Source organism: Anopheles coluzzii, chromosome X (assembly GCF_943734685.1).
Source record: "Anopheles coluzzii chromosome X, AcolN3, whole genome shotgun sequence".
NCBI lineage: Eukaryota > Metazoa > Arthropoda > Insecta > Diptera > Culicidae > Anopheles > Anopheles coluzzii.
The window spans coordinates 17,412,322-17,430,414 of NC_064669.1; the positions used below are offsets into that span (position 1 = coordinate 17,412,322).

At 42.9% G+C, this 18,093-nt stretch overlaps 1 protein-coding gene across 3 annotated transcripts in view; it reads right to left on the minus strand.

The window, feature by feature from the left end:
• Positions 1–17,558: 17,558 nt before the first annotated feature.
• LOC120958107 (uncharacterized) overlaps positions 17,559–18,093 on the minus strand; it is an 88,212-nt gene continuing 87,677 nt past the window's right edge. Inside the window, exons 2-3 of one of the 3 annotated variants that reach the window (XM_049609519.1) lie at positions 17,894–18,087; positions 17,559–17,826 (exon numbers count right to left, since the gene is read on the minus strand). In XM_049609519.1, coding sequence (XP_049465476.1) covers positions 17,821–17,826; positions 17,894–18,087 — 200 coding nt within the window. In that variant the 3' untranslated portion in view covers positions 17,559–17,820. The remainder of the gene's footprint in view (positions 17,827–17,893; positions 18,088–18,093) is intronic. The other 2 variants (XR_007452641.1, XM_049609506.1) reach the window with 2 other exon arrangements.

Sequence of the window (18,093 nt, forward strand, 5' to 3'; positions counted from 1 at the left end):
GTCACCAATCGATCAGTGCCTTGTTAGATTTTCTTTTATTTTCCTGTAACGTGTTTTTCAACAGTAGCATGCGAAAGCAATGGCAGGCAAGTAGCATTAATAGAAAGGCTAACGCGAGAATGGTCGTTCAAGCTTTGCGAACATTTTGGTTTTGCTTTTCACACACGTGCTATCAGCTCGTTGAGCGGTCGTCTCGTTCACGCGCTTCGAAAGTCGGTACAACGGCCGAACCGGCGCCATAAGGACACCAAATAGACAAGTTGTCTAGGGCAGACAGGTGGTAAGACGCATCTTGTCACAGGCCACGAGCTTCTTTTGAGACATGTCCGTCCTTAACCGCCAAACGGTATACGGCCTACTTACATGTAAATGACTAACAACCACATTATAGAGGAATGCTTCATTAATGAGTTGCTGAATTCGATTTTAATATTTGAAAAACTAAGCCTCAAATATGCAGACAAATTTTAAAAGCTTATTTGCACGAATTTAGAAGCCTCAATAACCGAGAGCTTCGGGTTATAGTTCCTCTTGTCCACTTTTACCAACGATGAGCAGTATTGTATCAAAATGTACGAATATAGGATACTTTTGAATAGAAATCACTATTTCAATAGGTATATCAAAAGTGAATGTGGGAAATAATACAGCGAACAGGAGCGACTGCGTCAATATGCCGGAAGAAACCCCCCAAAGCATCGGACTATTGGCCGATCAAAATAGACAAACGTAAATGATAAAACAGCTGAGACTCAATCTCTTTACTGCAAACGAACACGGTGGAAGACGAAAAAGCAAGCGAGAAAGAGAGAGAATGTGGGACTAAACGAGAAAGAGAAAGTGATCGTTTGGAAGACAGCATGTTCTTGGACGCTTGGTTTCATTCTACTGATTCTTCTTCGGCCCACTCCATCACCCTCTTTCATACTTCCTTCGCAGCATCATTCGCCGGGGACTTTCAAAGGTGCTTGCGATGCGACGCAAACCGTATGTTTTCGCATAACCACCCCCGGGGGCCATGTCATAAACCGTCCGTCTGCGTCGGACGGCACAAACGGCGGCGATCGTGGTGCCCGATCGATGAATGACGATCACATATCTTCGTCCGTCGTGTTGTTTTACGAGGCTTTATGGCATTCGTCTCTCGTGCGGCTCGAGATAACTGTGAGCATTATGGCTCGTAAAACGCTGGAAGTTTGGTCAGCAGCTCCAGAGCGCCTCAGTGGCTTATATCCATTACTGCATACAATTACTGTCTGTGGCAGTGAGAATGCCTATTGATTAAACTAGTTCCAAAATTGCTTTTTCATATTTATGATTTATTTCGCTAGCGAGACAAGCATTATTGACTGCATCTTCATATTGGAATCTCATCACCGTAACAAAAGCTGTCTTGATAAAGGAGTTAATAAAATAATTTTAACACATTAAAAATTTTGTTAGTTTTTAACGTATTGTATTATAGTGTATACTATATTTTTAACGTAGCTCGTATAGACTGATAATGGAAATGGTATGTGATTCGCAGTAAGTACGATGGTGAGTGATTCAAAAATCATTCATATCAGTAAAAAACAACCTTCTTCTAATGCACTGAGCTCCACTCCTTGCTCAAGTGAAAGTAAACGTGAACCTCAAATCGATATACAAAGATAAAAAACAAACTTTAAATTGCACATTTCACTTGCACTCGAACACTATTCTTCAGCGAGGGGATCCACTTCACTCTGCCAGGATGCATGCTTCGCTGATGAACGAAGCTTTAGAATGAGCGATATGGATATATCCAACAGCGACTGGACGAAAGCACGTGGAAGACATTACACACCCAACCAGGCTCTTGGGAAGAGGGATGTTGCAGCCGATGAGGTAGCCACCGCCGGAATAAATGCTGTGCTCAAGTCGATCGGACTGGGAAATGGTAGGAAAAACACATCACTGAATGAAATTTTCCACTTCCACGCACACAAACACACACTCATACTTACACAGCGTCAGTGAACGGCAATAGTTGGTTGGACAGCTTCACGACCTTGAGACGAGTATCGTCCACCACGGTGTTGTCCATAATGCGGGAGACGAAAAGAGCCTGTTTATCGCTCTGGTAGCGCAATATCGCCCAACCGAGCGGCTCTCGGTCCTGATCCCGCAGCACGGACACATCCCTCAGGAGGCCATACGTCCCAAACAGTTCGCGCAGCCGCACCGCTCCGAACGACTGCCCCAAGCCGGACACGCGTACGTACCCACCGAGGAACCGGTTCGTCTGCAGGCGCTGGAACTCGGCCGGCGAAACTGGTGCTCCACCGTGCACGGTGTAAGAATGTCGCACGCGGAGCGCAAACCCATCGCCCATATCCCATCCGTTGAGCTGCAAGTGTGCCTCCTCCGTGTCCATGGCCGACCTAAACGACACATACGCCTCACGGTACCCGTACACGCTCCGGCCCATTACAATTTGCATCACCCGGCCTATCCGACCGAAAAGCTCGTGTAGTACTTCCTCGTCGATCCATTCGCTGAAATTGGTAACGTGCAGCTCGGTGGACGTCAGGATTGGCCGGCTGGTGGTAGTAAAGCTGGCCGCCGCGTACATCCGAGTGCCCGCCAGCCAAGCACCGTTCAGGTGACGGACCGCGTTCTCCAGCGGTTCTGGCTGGTCGTAAACGACGATTGCGCTTTTTACTGCGCCGGAGAATGTGGGGCGCGAGCAGATCATCTCCCGGAAGGGGCCATATAGGTTCAACAACATACCAAGCATTCTATCGTCGTAGAGCGAGCTAATGTTGCCCAAAAACAGACAAAAGCGCTTATTCCGCGCAAATGCTTCTGGTAGTGGCAAAACGCTGGCCGACCTGTCACGCACTTGGCCTGAAAAGAGCAGCACACATATCCACCACACACACGCACAAGCACGGTAGCAAATTAGATCCAACTTTTTGACTATATTTATGATGAAGCTTACCTCCTGTGTAAGCATGCATAATGTTGTTTAGTTTTTGTTTTCCACTCGCACTGCAAAAGAAATCTGGAACGAAAATTGCACTAATCTTGCATCGAACTTTCCTCACCGAGCTGCCGTATCGAAGTGACGATCCGAAAGGAAGCGACAGCAACATGCTGGTACACTGAAACACTCTCGCTGACCGACGCGTTTGTGGGAGATTGAGAGAGACGTTGTCCCTGTTCGCTCTCATTTGAGCGCTGCGTCCGATGTACTGCAATATGCGCAAAAATGCACTCGCACATATCGGTTGAGTGTATTGCACTTTTCAGCAATACCAACAAGTTAAGGTTGTGTTTGTGACTTTCGCTGAGCAGCGGCCGTTTAACGTCATTAGTAAAAGCTCGTGATGCCCAACACAATTAACATGCTTTCTCGTTCTACCCAACAGATCATCAAACCTGCCAGAGTGAGACAGCATGCTGGCCGTGTTGCTTGGGTGATATTTTATCCCGTTTATGAATTATTTTGCGGTGGTGCCGGAATGGATCATATTTCTGATCTTAAGAATGTCTTTCAAATGTATTTGTTTGTATAAATGTGTATGTGTTACGCGAAAACGTCATCCATAAGCGCGAGCTGAATTGGACGGTCACCGAGAGAGTGAGAGTGCGTGTGTGTATTTACAGAATCACCACAGTTTTTGTGTCGATTAAAGATGTTAAAAACGGATCGTTTGATCGTTTGAAAATGATGAACCGATAAATTATTCTTGCTCACTTGCTCACATGCCTATGATCGGCCTCTATTTCCCTCAGCAAAGCGGTGAACCGGATCTATCAAACATTAATCCATGTTTGACTTGCTCACTTTACAGATCCGGATCATTCGATCGGATTCGGATCTGATCACACATCTCTAGTGTGGAAAGCACGTTTGCAAAAACTTTTCGATGCATATAGTGGATTGCATTACAATTTACAAATGCAGATTTACAATTCACAGCGTATTTACGACAACACCTTCGAGACTTCACCTTGTCAACTTGTTTTCGTGGATTGTGAAACTTTATTAAAACATTAAAACATTCGGTAGGTTAATAAATAAGGCCACAGTTGCTTAGGCCCTCTATGGGCCTTTTGTATTATTTGATTTGCGCGTTTGCTAGGTAGGTGGTGGCTTAGCTCTCATCTTCGCTTCCTCCGATTTCTGCGACGGATTGAAGCTGGTGGACGCGTTCATTCGGCAGCCTAGCATCCACACGCCGTTCAGCTGACCGGCGGCATGGTTCACCTGATCCCTCCGGCCGTACTCAATCTTTGCCATCCCGAGGCCATTGCCGTGCGCGTCTCGCGGGTACAGAATGCTTAGGATGGTGCCGTATCGATTGAGCATGTTGAATAGGTGATTCTTTGTCACAGCTGGGCTAATGTTGGTGAGGTAAAGTGCATGCGGGCCGTGCGGCGTGGCAGTTGCTGCGCGAAAGGACGATTCTAGAAACAGCAAAAAAAAAGTTAAGATTGACTCAACGCTGGATCCATCTACAGGTGGCTTACCGAGTGTAAAAGAGTCGGAGCTCGCTTGGTTCATTGTGGCTTTAGGCGCGATCGGTACACGTGTTGATGGTGCTTAATGTTTCCAGGAAAAACAACACACACATGGAGAGAGAAAAACCGCCCTAACCGGACTGCGAAACTGTACCGCAACTGTGATGGCGGATGAGTTGTGTAAATGTGTGTGATTGGAATGGGCTGACACAGTAGACTGAACAAGCCACGGTGGAGTGTGTGCGTTTATTTGTTCGGAATAGTGGCTGACTTTTAGTTGCGTATGTGGCATGGTGAGAGTGTGAAACAGCCAAGCGTGATCATCAACACTCACTGGTGTACGTGCAGGAAGCAAATAGCCATCGCTCTTGTAAATCGCTCGCGGAGAGCAACTAGTGCCGAAGAAGAAGAACAAGAGAAAGTGGCTATACTAAAAGTGGCAGATCGGTGTGCAGGGCGTACACTGGGACAGAAGTGTCAAACGTGTTGCTTTGCTAGTTGTGTACGTATGCGTAATCCAGTGTACAGTTACAGTAGTCTTTCGATTGCGATACGAATTATGAGCTCGCTCCATGAGCTAAACGGAGAATGGATCTCAAGTGCAGATAAAGAGTTGATCATTCGTTTAGAGAAAGTGTCGACTAATTAGGATCGGTACGGGAAGGATCGGTGAAAATTGATATAGTCAGTCATGGAATCGCATACAAGATTGTGGCCAAACACGCCTGTCGAAGCAAAAGAATACGATGCTAGGAACTAGGGGCGCCATATGGTGTGAGCGAAGCGAAAACAATACTAAGAACTCTGTATTTGCTTTGTAAAACAATGACACAATATGAACAGTGTGAAGCCTGCTCGCAAGTGGGATGAAAGGTGAAACAAAAGACAATTGTCTGCGCTAAGGCACGTGCGCGCTTTTGGTGGCCGATCGGCCTATCTTAGAATTTCCTATGTTAAGCGACAAACCAGAGAAGTTTCGTATCACGAGCGTATGAAATCGAAAATCAGTCCATCTTTAGCACTCGACGCGATCGGTCAAAATAAATGAATTGTCACAGCAGTCCAAGTCTAAGTTTTAATGTTTAAATTCAAAACAACGCCCGATGATAGTGGGAATGCGAGCACCCGGCCCTCCCGCTTTCGCCCATTGTTTGTCGTTGTGCTACATGCGGTGAAGGCTCTAATGTTCAACAAAAGTGAGTGAACTGGAGGGAGTTTTGGATATCCGATTGGACATCCGATGTCGTTGCTGTTGGCGATGCAGGGTTACTCACACGTTATTACAGTGATGACCATCTCGGTTACGGTTCAAAATATTCTCGCGGGCTAAAGTTGAGCGGCGGCGGGGCGGGGGGGTCAATCAACAAAAATCATCAAGTACTTACTCTTGGAGCTATAATCTTATCCACATTTTTTCGTAGCCTCCTATAAACAGTTCATGAAATTCATAAATTTACTCATACATCATTTATTTCACAGGGGGTCGCCCCTACTCGGAAATTCAATAATTCACATTCAATTGCTCCAGATACCTGCTAACTTTCAGGCTACCTGGATAGTTCTTTAATCCTCGTAGATTGCCTTCACACAATGACACACGAAGTACAAATGCTGCATTTTGACAACGGTAATGAACAATAACGAAATAAATTATCTCTACATCGGCAAATATTGGTTAGATATGTGGCTGTTTTGGTGAGGAAAAGAGACTACCAGCATACAGTCGACCTCATATAGTTCATACCTTTTTTGTGTACTTGGCTTTTCATGGTTTTTAAATATATCGAACTGATTTTTGCAATTGAGTGAGGCGTAAATAAATTATCAAAATTACAGCTTATTGCTATGGATATGTTCTTGAGACGGCAATGAAGTAATGATTATGAAGTCATAATAATGGTTGATAATTATTTGAGAATTATGATGTTGTCTTTATATTTTTTCTGATTCTGAAATTGCTCGCGTTTGAGCAGAAATCCATGCGAAGAAAATTTCATTGTTGAAATACATTTTTATAATTTGAAAACTATTGAAGCGCCTATAGATCTTTTCAGTTTGAATATATCCTTGAAAAATAATTTTAAAAAATATTAAAACATTTAAAAAATTTAAGTAAAAAATTTAAAGATTTAAATTTAAATTTAAGATTTAATAAATATCTATTTGTTTGAAACGCTCTCAATTTGCACCGAAAGCTATTTCAAGGCTGTGCCATAATAAACATGACGGAAAAAACTTTTGGAAAATTGCCATTTTTCTATTTGCCTTGTAAATTATGAATTGGTTTATCTACACATCAACATGACTGACATATTTTTAATACACAAATCAACAATTTTATGCATTAAAATGGATTCCATTGGTTTAAGATCAAGAGGACTTTCTCAATCAGAATTTCAGTCGAATGGTAGTGCTGTATGTGTGGCTAAGATAGTTTTAAACAGCACATAGCTTTAGCAAGCACTTGTGCAGACTAACACAGTTTTGAGACTCTTCACGTACAGGTAGTGTCCGAGATACGCGGATCCTGGTATATGCAAATTTACATAATCGTGGGTTTCTGAATTTGACAGTTCTTTGCACAAATTTTATTGATTTGATACAGTATCAGTTAATAGCAACATGATTGAATAATAACCACCCACTGCAAGCAAAAGGAAAAGAAACGATTCGAAACGAAAGAAAGCCTTCAGAACGTTTCAAAGTTTTAACAACTTTAAAGACTGTTAAGCATCTTCAAAATACATGTTAAAACTATAGGGCTTAGTACACTCATAGTAAAGCATTCTTTAGACATGTTTAAGTGTAAAAGCTTTAGGAAATGTTTCTTGGGAGGCGTATTCGAGTGCTGGACGAATAATATCAAAATATAATGTTTTGTTTCAGATTGGGTCCTAGAATTCTTCTTGTTATGGCCAGCCGTGCCAACCCCTGGACTTGCCGTGGCAGTTGCGCTGCCACCGGTCACCGTCCAGGAGGACGACAGTGTGTCATGTAATGTGTCGCACACACTAAGCAGCGCAAGGCTAAGTGTGTGCCGAGCGCACAAGCAGAGTGTGTTTGCGAGCCGATCGAGCAGGAGTTCTCGGCAGGGGCGCTCGGTGCGGCTGGTGCGCGCCCACTGCACGTTTTATTTTAAAGTGTATTATTTATTATATGTTTCATTATTTATATTGTGTGTTTTATAAGTGTAATGAATAAACGGAAATGTGTCAAACACAACACTTTTATTACCTGAAACAACAGACCAAGAAACTGATTACCTTCTACGCTTGTTGGTCAAAGGACAGTTTTGAATCAAGTATGATACCGAGATCCCTAATTCCATTAGTTCTATTGGTAAACCGTTAACAGTGTAGCTGGTGTTCCTGATTTCTCGTGCTCTTGTGGATGAAATAAATCAACAGTTTATTGCACAATAAATCAACAGGACAGTTGCGATTGCACCATTGGTGGAAATTGGATAGGTATTGCTGTTGAGGGCCAATTCCCAACGCACTACCTGTTCATCGACTTCAAGGCGGCCTACGACACCATAGACCGGAAGGAGCTATGGAGCATCATGCAGCGGTACCACTTCCCTGGGAAAATGATCCGGCTGTTAGAGGCATTCATGAAATGTTCGAGCATGGAGCGTGGAGGAGAACAGGCCAACAAGAGAGAGAGAGAGAGAGAGAGAGAGAGAGAGAGAGAGAGAAAGAAAGAGAGAGAGAAAGAGAGAGAGAAAGAGAGAGAGAGAGAGAGAGAGAGAGAGAGAGAGAGAGCTGTAGCTCGGAGTGGTCTGAGTCATTTTTTATCGTCATGCAGATTTTAATGTCATCTGCATACATTATATGATTAGGTACCGATAATATATAACAATAGCGGGCCCAGGTTCCTGCTTTGTGGTATATCAGACGATGCAATGATAGATCTTGAATGGCACTGTTGGAAGGGTACGGCATAAGATCGATTGAAAAGGCACAATTTTAAACAGCATATTAAATTGCGCCCAAGTCCCAACTAAAAGCTGCGAGTCAAACAATAAACAAGACATAGCCATTGATTGACCCTTTCCACAATTGCTTTTAAGTGTGTATGAAAAGAGAACACATTTTATAAACGTACTCCTAGATCACTAGTACAGAGTTTGCCCTGCCAACTGCTGCCCTTGTAAGTATTTCGTATGATTACTCATTAAAGCGTGTTGTAGATTATATGCCAATAAAACTATCGAAATCCTTAATAACCTTACTTAAGCTGAAGAATATTTGCCATAGAAAATTTTCAACGGTGGAAAAATACTGCTAGTTTATAAAAAAGTCTACCTGTAAATGTATAATAATGGAACAAACTGACACAAACCGTGTTTTCTAAAATAAAAGACTGAACCAATCGACCACCACTTATAATCAATTATGTAATTTGTTATAAAAATCATATGGAAAAGAGACTATGATATGGCTTACTTTGATCGTAATGTCGCAAAACGCGAGCGTTGCCTTTCTGTGAAAATTTCAGAAACCCGCGACAATCACGGTTGCCTCTGATTTTGTTCTACAACTGAAATGTTGTTTTAGAACAAAGAGCTCGCAGAAAATTTGTCGCGTTACAAAAGTTGATGTTCTAGAAGCAGTGCTAGACTTTGCGTAAAAGTGAGAAGAACGTGAGGTTTTGTTTTTTTATGCTATATTTTTTTCTTCGTGAACAAAGCGAGTATTCACTATGAAGTGCATTTAAGATTTAGTCATTCCTAAAAATACAACACAAAAAACTCACCTATCCGAATAGAATTGAACCTAGCCACTCATGTTTGATCGTTTTGAACCCTGCTTGGATGAATGTCAGTCTTTAATTTGAATCGAATTATTTTTCTCTTAAAGCTGGCGAAACGGGAGAACCCTATTTTAAATAGCCCAATGGGGACGCCTGGTAGTTCACTAATTTTCGCAGTCATCGTTCGCTCATCGGGCACAACTGTCTAGCAGGGACGGACGATGCGATGGAACCTTTGCAACAACAAGTCTGGAATCCAGCTGGCTTTTCAAAGAAGACCAAATGTGTATCTTAATATTCCCTGACTGCATAATACAGTTTAATTTTAGTCATGTAATTGTAGTTAGTTGCACTTCTCCAAATTCAAAATTGTTTGGTTGCTAATAAGTGGTGCTGCGTAAAACTTTTGGTATTTGGCTGGTTTGAGCTTTGGAATGTAAAGCGTTCAGTTTGGTTTATTAGTGAATTCTTGATTTATATTTTATTTGAACCAGAGGGTCGTTTTGTTATAATTTTGTGTTTTCCCGTCACTTCACTGCCACGTTTGGAACTTGTAAAGGAACCAAAGTACATTATTATACTGTAGACATTATTTAGAGAAACAATTTTATAACGTTATTTCTAGAGCTAGTAAGAGACTGGAACTTTTAACATTTTCCTTCGAATATTACTTCCAAATCTATATACTGTTCGTCATGTGATAGAATACGCTTCAGTTGTCTGGTTTGAGGCAACTCTAAATAAAAGGAATAGAGAGAGAGAAATAAAGAAACATGTTGTAACGGAATATAAAATTTGTGTTGTTAAAAGCGGGTGATGGCTTTGATGGCTTTGAACAGGGTGAGAAGAAGTGTAAACGATGACTTACCATCCTATCATATTAGATATCAGCTTAATGGCCTTGACATACTTGATAACCGAAGAGTTGAAGCAAGTGTTGATTCAAATAGCTTATTTGTATAAATAAAGCGAAGCGGTCGTTCTGATTAAAGTGAGTGCAACGAGTGGTGTTGTTCAATTGTAATCGGATTGTAGACGAGGAGATGGTGGGGAGAATGGCTGGTTGTTAATTGTTTATTTTTGTAAATGAAACTGTTTCGTAACGTATCCAGGCATTGTGACAATTTGGATTGATCGTTTGATTGGTAGTTCATTGGAAGGGAGTTTTTGTTTACGTACTCTAATGGTTGCATACGAAGTAAACTGTGGATTGAACAGAGGATAAAGAAAAATAAAACATGCAAAATGGCTACCGTACGTGTAATTAGCGCACGCAGCAGAATCACCAACAATGGGTACACCCCCGGTCGGTAAAACATCGTCGCGACAAAACCACGCGCGCACCATCGGTACCGCCAAAGATCAAGCATCGGTTGATCACAGTTCCTGGAAAGGTTTACGGTTTTAAGCTGGCCACTGGGAAACAAGTGTCAATAGGCGGGACCACTGGGATCGCGACACGATTTGGGGACAACCGGGAAACAGGAAATGAGTAGTAGAGAGATGGATGAAAATATGATCAGGAAAAAATGTGACTATACAAAGGCAGTTCAAGCTTGATGTTATTGAGTCGTTCGAGTTTATAAGCCAGCGTCTCTCACCACGTCGTGGCAACACCAAATCTGGCAGGTTCGACGATGAATCCAGACAAGTGACCGAACGTAAGAATACTGCATACCGAGCAATGCAGCAACGGCGTAGAACGCGGGCATGCGCAGAGGAATACTCACGGGCTCAGACGCGAAGAGAAACGAGTTCACCGCTCCAAGAAGCATGCTTTGGAAGAGCAAAACATGCGGGAACTCGAGCAAACTAGAGAGGCTTACGGACCGACACGAAAGTTTTACCAAGCGATAGCATGTCACCGAAAAAACGTTGTACCTAAGGTTACCTGATGTCGCAACAAGGATGGAGAACTAGTCAGTAACCAGCCAGAGGTCCTCTCGCGGTGGGCTCAGTACCTTGATGAATTACTCAACGACCAGTTTAACGAACAGCTAGAAGCGCCACTAGCAGATAGTGTCATGCTACTGCCACCTAGCATAGAAGAATCACAAAAGGCTATCCGTCGGCTGATAAATAACAAGGCACCCGGAACCGACGGAATTGCAGCTGAACTGGTCAAGAATGGAGGTGCAAGACTAGAAAACGAGATTCAACAAATTGTTACTGAGGTGTGGGATAGCGAATCGATGCCTTGTGATTTGAATCTCGGCATCATCTACCCCGTATACAAGAAGGGAGACAGGTTGAACTGCAACAACTACAGGGGTATTACGGTGTCCAAGCTGCGAACGATACCAACACTGTGGATGATTCTGACAACTGTAACCACTACAATCATCGTACTAAGCCGACTAGTGATGTTAGTGCTGGAAACTATCGAACAAATACACAAGCATCTTCTGATCCTGTTTTGAACCAAAACACCACCAACACGGGCATAGCCGAGAAAGTATGGTTATACTTCACGAACATCAAATCGCATGTCTCGGCTGATGATATGCGTGTGTGGCTTAAAGCTGTGCTACCAACGGACGATATTAATGTTTACCGTCTCACGAAAAAGGGTGTGAACCTGGACTCGATGTCCTTCATATCGTTCAAAGTGAGTGTTCCTAAATCTCTTAAGGAGCTTGCGCTGCAGTCTAATATTTGGCCAGTTTCACTTACTGTTCGGGAGTTTGTTGCTCGTGGCCTACCAAAGCAACGTGTACATGAAAGGGCTCGATTTGACCCTTCTGAGCTTATTTCGCATCGTACAAATAGTGAAAATTGCTCTTCAGCTGTGCCAAAAACTACCGCTCATCCGGATCATTTTTTGGAACATCGATCGCCACCCCCACAGCGCGTGATTCTATCACCATCCCAGATGACCGAGATCCTAGAGGCTATTCAACTGGAGTTTCCTCCCACACCGCCTCAGTTATCACCGGGGGTGGGGCTTCAATCACAATCCAATCTCAGCAACACGAACCGCTCACCACAGATCAGCCCGTTTGCCAAACGGATAGCTCACAATTAATAGACCCATTTGTGATATATTACCAAAATGTTCGAGGCCTTCGCACCAAATACAATGAATTGCGCCTTTCTGCGAATGAATCAGGGTTTGAAATGCTTGCCCTTACTGAAACCTGGTTAAATGAATCGATTCCATCCAACATGGTCCTTGATAGTGATGCCTACAACATATACCGCTGTGATCGAAGCAGGTTAAACAACGAACGTTCGCGTGGGGGTGGTGTGCTACTTGCATGTTCCGTTCGATATCCTTCTGTGGCACTTAACATTAATCAACCCACGCTTGAAGCTTTATGTATACGTGTTTCTTTTTCTAAGTTTCGTCTTTATGTGGGGATTGTTTATGTGCCACCGTATTTGAGCAGCGACCGCAACTATTTGGAATCCCTTTCTGCTTTCATCAGTGATGCATACATGCAAATGAAACCGAATGATCATCTTATCCTTCTGGGTGACTTCAATCAACCTGCGTTAGAGTGGTCGCTTTCTACCGCAGTAAGGCCAGATTCATCTTCAGCTATAAGACATTATGTGCCACATATTTCTTCGAATACATCCAGTTCCTGCTTTTTGGATATGTTAAACCTGCATGAACTTTATCAGCTGAACGGGGTGCATAACCATTTAAATCATTATTTGGACCTGGTGCTCTCCAACTCTGCTGCAGCTGCTTGTTGTTCTGTGTATCCTGCTTCGTCACTGCTCCTGCCCCAGGATGCCCATCATCCTGCTCTAGAAATTGCGTTACCGTCTTCTTTATTTAGGGCTAGTAGGGTTATGAATGTATTACCTTCTGCTCCTAATTCATTGAGAGTTCGTTATAATTTTCGGCTCACAGACTATCGTAAACTTAATTCAATTCTATCTCGTTCCGACTGGTCTTTTTTTTATCAATGTACATCGGTCGACGAGGCTGTCCAATCGTTTAATGCTTTGTTAACCTCTGCACTCCTTTCATGTACACCTATTTTTCGTTCCCCTCCTAATCCTCCCTGGTCCAATCGTACTCTTCGCAACCTGAAAATGGATAGAATGAAATATCTTAGGAGGTATCGTCTGAACCGATCTGCTTTCAACTTTCGTTTATTTAAGTACGCTGCCTCTGCCCATCGACTATACAACAGGGCTTGTTTTGAGGCCTATTCGAGTAGACTGCAATCGCGTTTCCGTTCTGATCCAGCATCCTTCTGGCAATTTGTTAGGATTCGAAGAGGGTGCAATACGTTACCTAATGAAATGGTACTTGATTCTCGAACTGCCTCTACGCCTGTTGAGATCTGTGAGCTATTCTCTGCACATTTTTCCCAAATGTTTGAGCCACCGGTTAGTGACCCTAACCTTATTGAGGGTGGGCTACTCTACACGCCAGAGAACTTAATTAATCTCTCCGATATTTCGGTTAGCTCTGAGACAGTTGTACAGGTGTTATTTGGGTTGAAACGTTCTTTTACTCCTGGTCCAGATGGCATTCCTGCCTCTGTTTTTATAAACTGTAAGGACGTGCTTGCTCCACACCTTGCTAAAATGTTCAACCTTTCACTTTCTCTTGGGGTTTTTCCTGCTCTTTGGAAATCCTGTTGGCTTTTTCCGGTACACAAAAAGGGATGCCGTAGCATTGTTTCTAATTATCGTGGTATAACCCAAACTTGCGCCACAGCCAAAACTTTTGAGCTATGTATCCATCCAACCATACTTCATAGTTGTAGTTCCGCTATTAGCCCTAAACAGCATGGGTTTATGCCTGGTAGGTCTACTTCAACTAATCTCATGTCTTTTATTTCCAATATTTTTAGATCTTTTGAGGCCGGTACCCAACTTGATGCAATATACACCGACTTTCATGCTGCTTTTGATAGTTTACCTCACTCTTTATTATTAGCTAAATTGTCTAAACTTGGTTTTGGTGATGGCATTATTAGCTGGCTGTCCTCATATTTAAGTAATCGATCATGCAGGGTTAAAACCGGGTCGTACTTATCTGAGGAGTTTTTTTGTACGTCAGGTGTCCCTCAGGGTTGTGTGCTAAGTCCACTTCTGTTTTCTTTGTTCATCAATGATGTTTGTAATGTTTTACCTCCTGATGGTCATCTCCTTTATGCGGATGATATCAAAATCTATTTACCTGTGTCTTCTTCTTCTGATTGTCTGAGACTTCAGCATTACCTCAATGCATTTGCTCATTGGTGTTCATCCAATTTACTTCGCCTGTGTCCCGAAAAATGTTCTGTTATTTCTTTCTCTCACTCTCTTTCTCCTATTTTATTTAACTATACTCTCTCTAGCGCTTCCCTCTCTCGTGTTATGTCCATCCGTGACCTTGGTATTATACTTGACTGTCGTCTTAACTTTAAACTGCAGCTTGATGAGGTGCTACTAAAAGCAAATCGAACCCTTGGGTTTATCTTACGTTTTACCTCTATTTTTAGAGATCAAAGCATCCTAAGAATCCTTTATTGTGCTTTGGTAAGGCCTATTCTTGAATATGCAAGTATCATCTGGAATCCTCCCACTATTGATGGCTGTTCGAAAATTGAAAGCATTCAGCGCCTCTTTACCAGGATTGCCTTTCGTCGTTTGTTCGGTGCTACCTCACTACCTCCCTATGAAACGCGATTGCAGTTATTCAATCTTCACTCCTTAAGCTTCCGCCGCCAAGTGTTTCAGGCTTGTTTTATTGGTGGCTTATTACTTTCTGCTACTGATGCTCCTGATTTACTCTCGTCCATCTCGCTGTATGTTCCCTCTCGTTCTCTTCGTCCACGTGATCCTCTGTCAATTGAAACACGTCATACTCTTTATACTTTCAATGACCCTCTTCTGTCCTGTTTCAGGTTGTTTAACCACTTTTACTATCTCTTTGATTTCAACTCCTCTCTTAACTCTTTCCGTAACCGTATTTTTTCTTTTAATTCCCTTTAATTATTCTCCTTAGTTTTCTATTACTCTCTTTTTTTTGTTTTTGTTAAGTTTATGATAATCTCTACGCTCTACTCTTGTTTTTTTTCTTTTCTTTTTTGCTAGGTCAAGACTAGGTTAGTTAGGCTTAGTTTTTCATGAATTATTTTGTTTATTTGTTAGTATTAAATTAGTTTAAAGTCTATTATATTAAGCCTTGATGGCGGATATTGTATGAAATAAATGAAATGAAATGAAATAAATACCGCCTATAAAATATTCTCCCTGATCCTTCAGGATCACCTTGTCCCACACGTCGAAGAGATAGTAGGAAACTATCAAAGAGGATTCCGAAACGGAAAATCAACCACTGATCAGATATTCACCATGCGGCAGATCTTGGAGAAGATGGCTGAATACAGACACGACACATACCATCTCTTCATTGACTTCAAAGCCGCATATGATAGCATAACCAGGGTAAAACTGTATGACGCTATGAACTCTTTTGGAATCCCGGCCAAACTGATAAGGCTAGTTAGAATGACTATGACCAACGTTACATGCCAGGTGAGGGTGGATGGAAAACTCTCAGGACCTTTTGCTACCACCAAAGGTCTGCGCCAGGGGGACGGGCTTGTCTGTCTCCTATTCAACCTAGCGCTAGAGAGGGCCATCCGTGACTGGGGGAGGGTGGAGACTACGGGAACCATCTTCTATAAGTCAACTCAGATCCTGGCATACGCTGATGATATAGGCATCATTGGTCTGCGGCTCTCCTATGTAGCAGAAGCCTACCAAGGGATCGAGCAGGCGGCAGAGAGCCTCGGATTGCAGATAAACGAGGCAAAGACCAAACTGATAGTGGCAACATCAGCGGGCCTACCAATAAATAATCAGAATCTACGTAGGAGTGACGTGCAGATAGGTGAACGCACTTTTGAAGTCGTCCCACAATTCACCTATCTTGGGTCAAAGGTCAGCAACGACAATAGCATGGAAGCTTAGTTGCGCGCAAGGATGTTGTCTGCCAACCGGTCATTCTACAGCCTGAAAAAGCAGTTCACCTCAAAGAACCTGTCGCGACGGACGAAGCTGGGACTGTATAGTACCTATATAGTTCCGGTACTCATATACGCCTCTGAGACATGGACACTGTCCAAATCTGACGAAACCCTCTTAGCCGCGTTCGAGAGGAAGATGCTCAGAAGGAAACTTGGCCCCGTATGTGTGGAAGGACAATGGAGGAGCCGCTATAATGACGAGCTATACGAGATGTACGGCGACCTCACTGTCGTACAGCGTATAAAGCTCGCCAGGCTCCGATGGGCTGGCCATGTTGTATGCATGGAAATGGACGACCCAGCCCGTAAAGTCTTTTTAGGCCATCCACAAGGACAGAGGAGGCGTGGTAGGCCCAAATTGAGGTGGCAAGATGGCATGAAGGCGTCCGCCATTAAGGCCGGGATAACGGACTGGCAGACGAAGGCGCGAGACCGTGAGCAGTTTCGGACACTCCTGAGGCAGGCCAAGACCGCAAATCGGTTGTAGCGCCGGATAAGTAAGTATGTAATTATAAGCGTCTTCAGAGCGTTTTAACACTTTGACCGCCAGCCTGACGTCACAGTTTTTGAGTGAGCACGTAGCGCATGGCAAGAGAGCGATGAGAGTGACAGTTTCTTGGGCCATTGTTATCACTCTTTTGTTTCATTGCGATAAGCGGCGTAGCACATGTCGTTCTCGTGCTCTCTTTCCTACCTCATTCGTTCTCAAGAGAATCACTGAGCGTCAGATACATAGCTGAGTGGTGAGCAAAGCCGTCATACGAAATCATATGACGCGGCGCTTAAAGTGTTAAAGCTTTTACAACTTTAGAAACTGTTAAGTATCTTCGAAAGTCATGTTAAAACGATATGTTAGTACACTCATGGTAAAGCATTCTTTAGACATGTTTAAGTGTAAAACGTGTAGGTAATGTTTCTTGGACTGGAACGTATCATGAACCGATACTGATGCTGGAGTCGATCATGGAGCGATACCTGAAACTGTTCGGAATTCGGAACGATACCTGACCTGGTCCGGGTCAAGAACTGAAACGGTTCCAGTTCCAATTGATAAACCATACCCAGTAGTAATTTAGAAATAGTGTACGAATTCAAATATCGTAGGAGTTCACGGTACCAATTAGCGTAAAAGTTACCGTACAAATTAAAAAAATACTTCTAACATGAATAAGAATATGTATTACGCGAAAATGTCATCCATAAGTATTACTTAAGTTAAACTGGTTTCTGGGTCGTTTATTTCCAAACAAAACAAACGGTCTAAATTTTCACCGCGAGTATATGTGTGTATTTTGATATTTCGAGGACATATCGTGACTACTAAAATCAAAACAGGCGGAGCATTATATAATTAATAAGCCCAAGGTTTTTTTTCTAAATATTTGCTTCAATTTTATTCAATAATTTTGATTTACCAAAAATACAACATTACAACTCTTTATCCATGTATCAAAAATTGCAAGACTACATCCAACATCATTGAAACACACAGGACTTTATCCAGTTCATTCGCTCCCTTCACTCCCTCTGCTGCTGCTGGCAGGTATCGGCATACCAACTCAGCTCATCGCCAGCTCCACTGCTCAACAGCTTAAACCTACGGAAGCAAAATACATAACATTAGCAAACTCATCAACAACCACACTACTTTCTTGTTCACCGACCTCCACACGTGCACAGCGATCAACGCCTTCGGCGTAATCTTTCGAAGCCTCCACGATGGCTTTATCGTGAGCTTCATCGTGAGCTTCGTCGTGAGTGGTCTCTTGCTCGACGTGATCCTCGTCCACGATGTTTGCCTCTTGCGGGATTTCCTCCAAAGCTTCTATCAGCTTTCCACTGATGTCTTCACTTTCATCTCGCT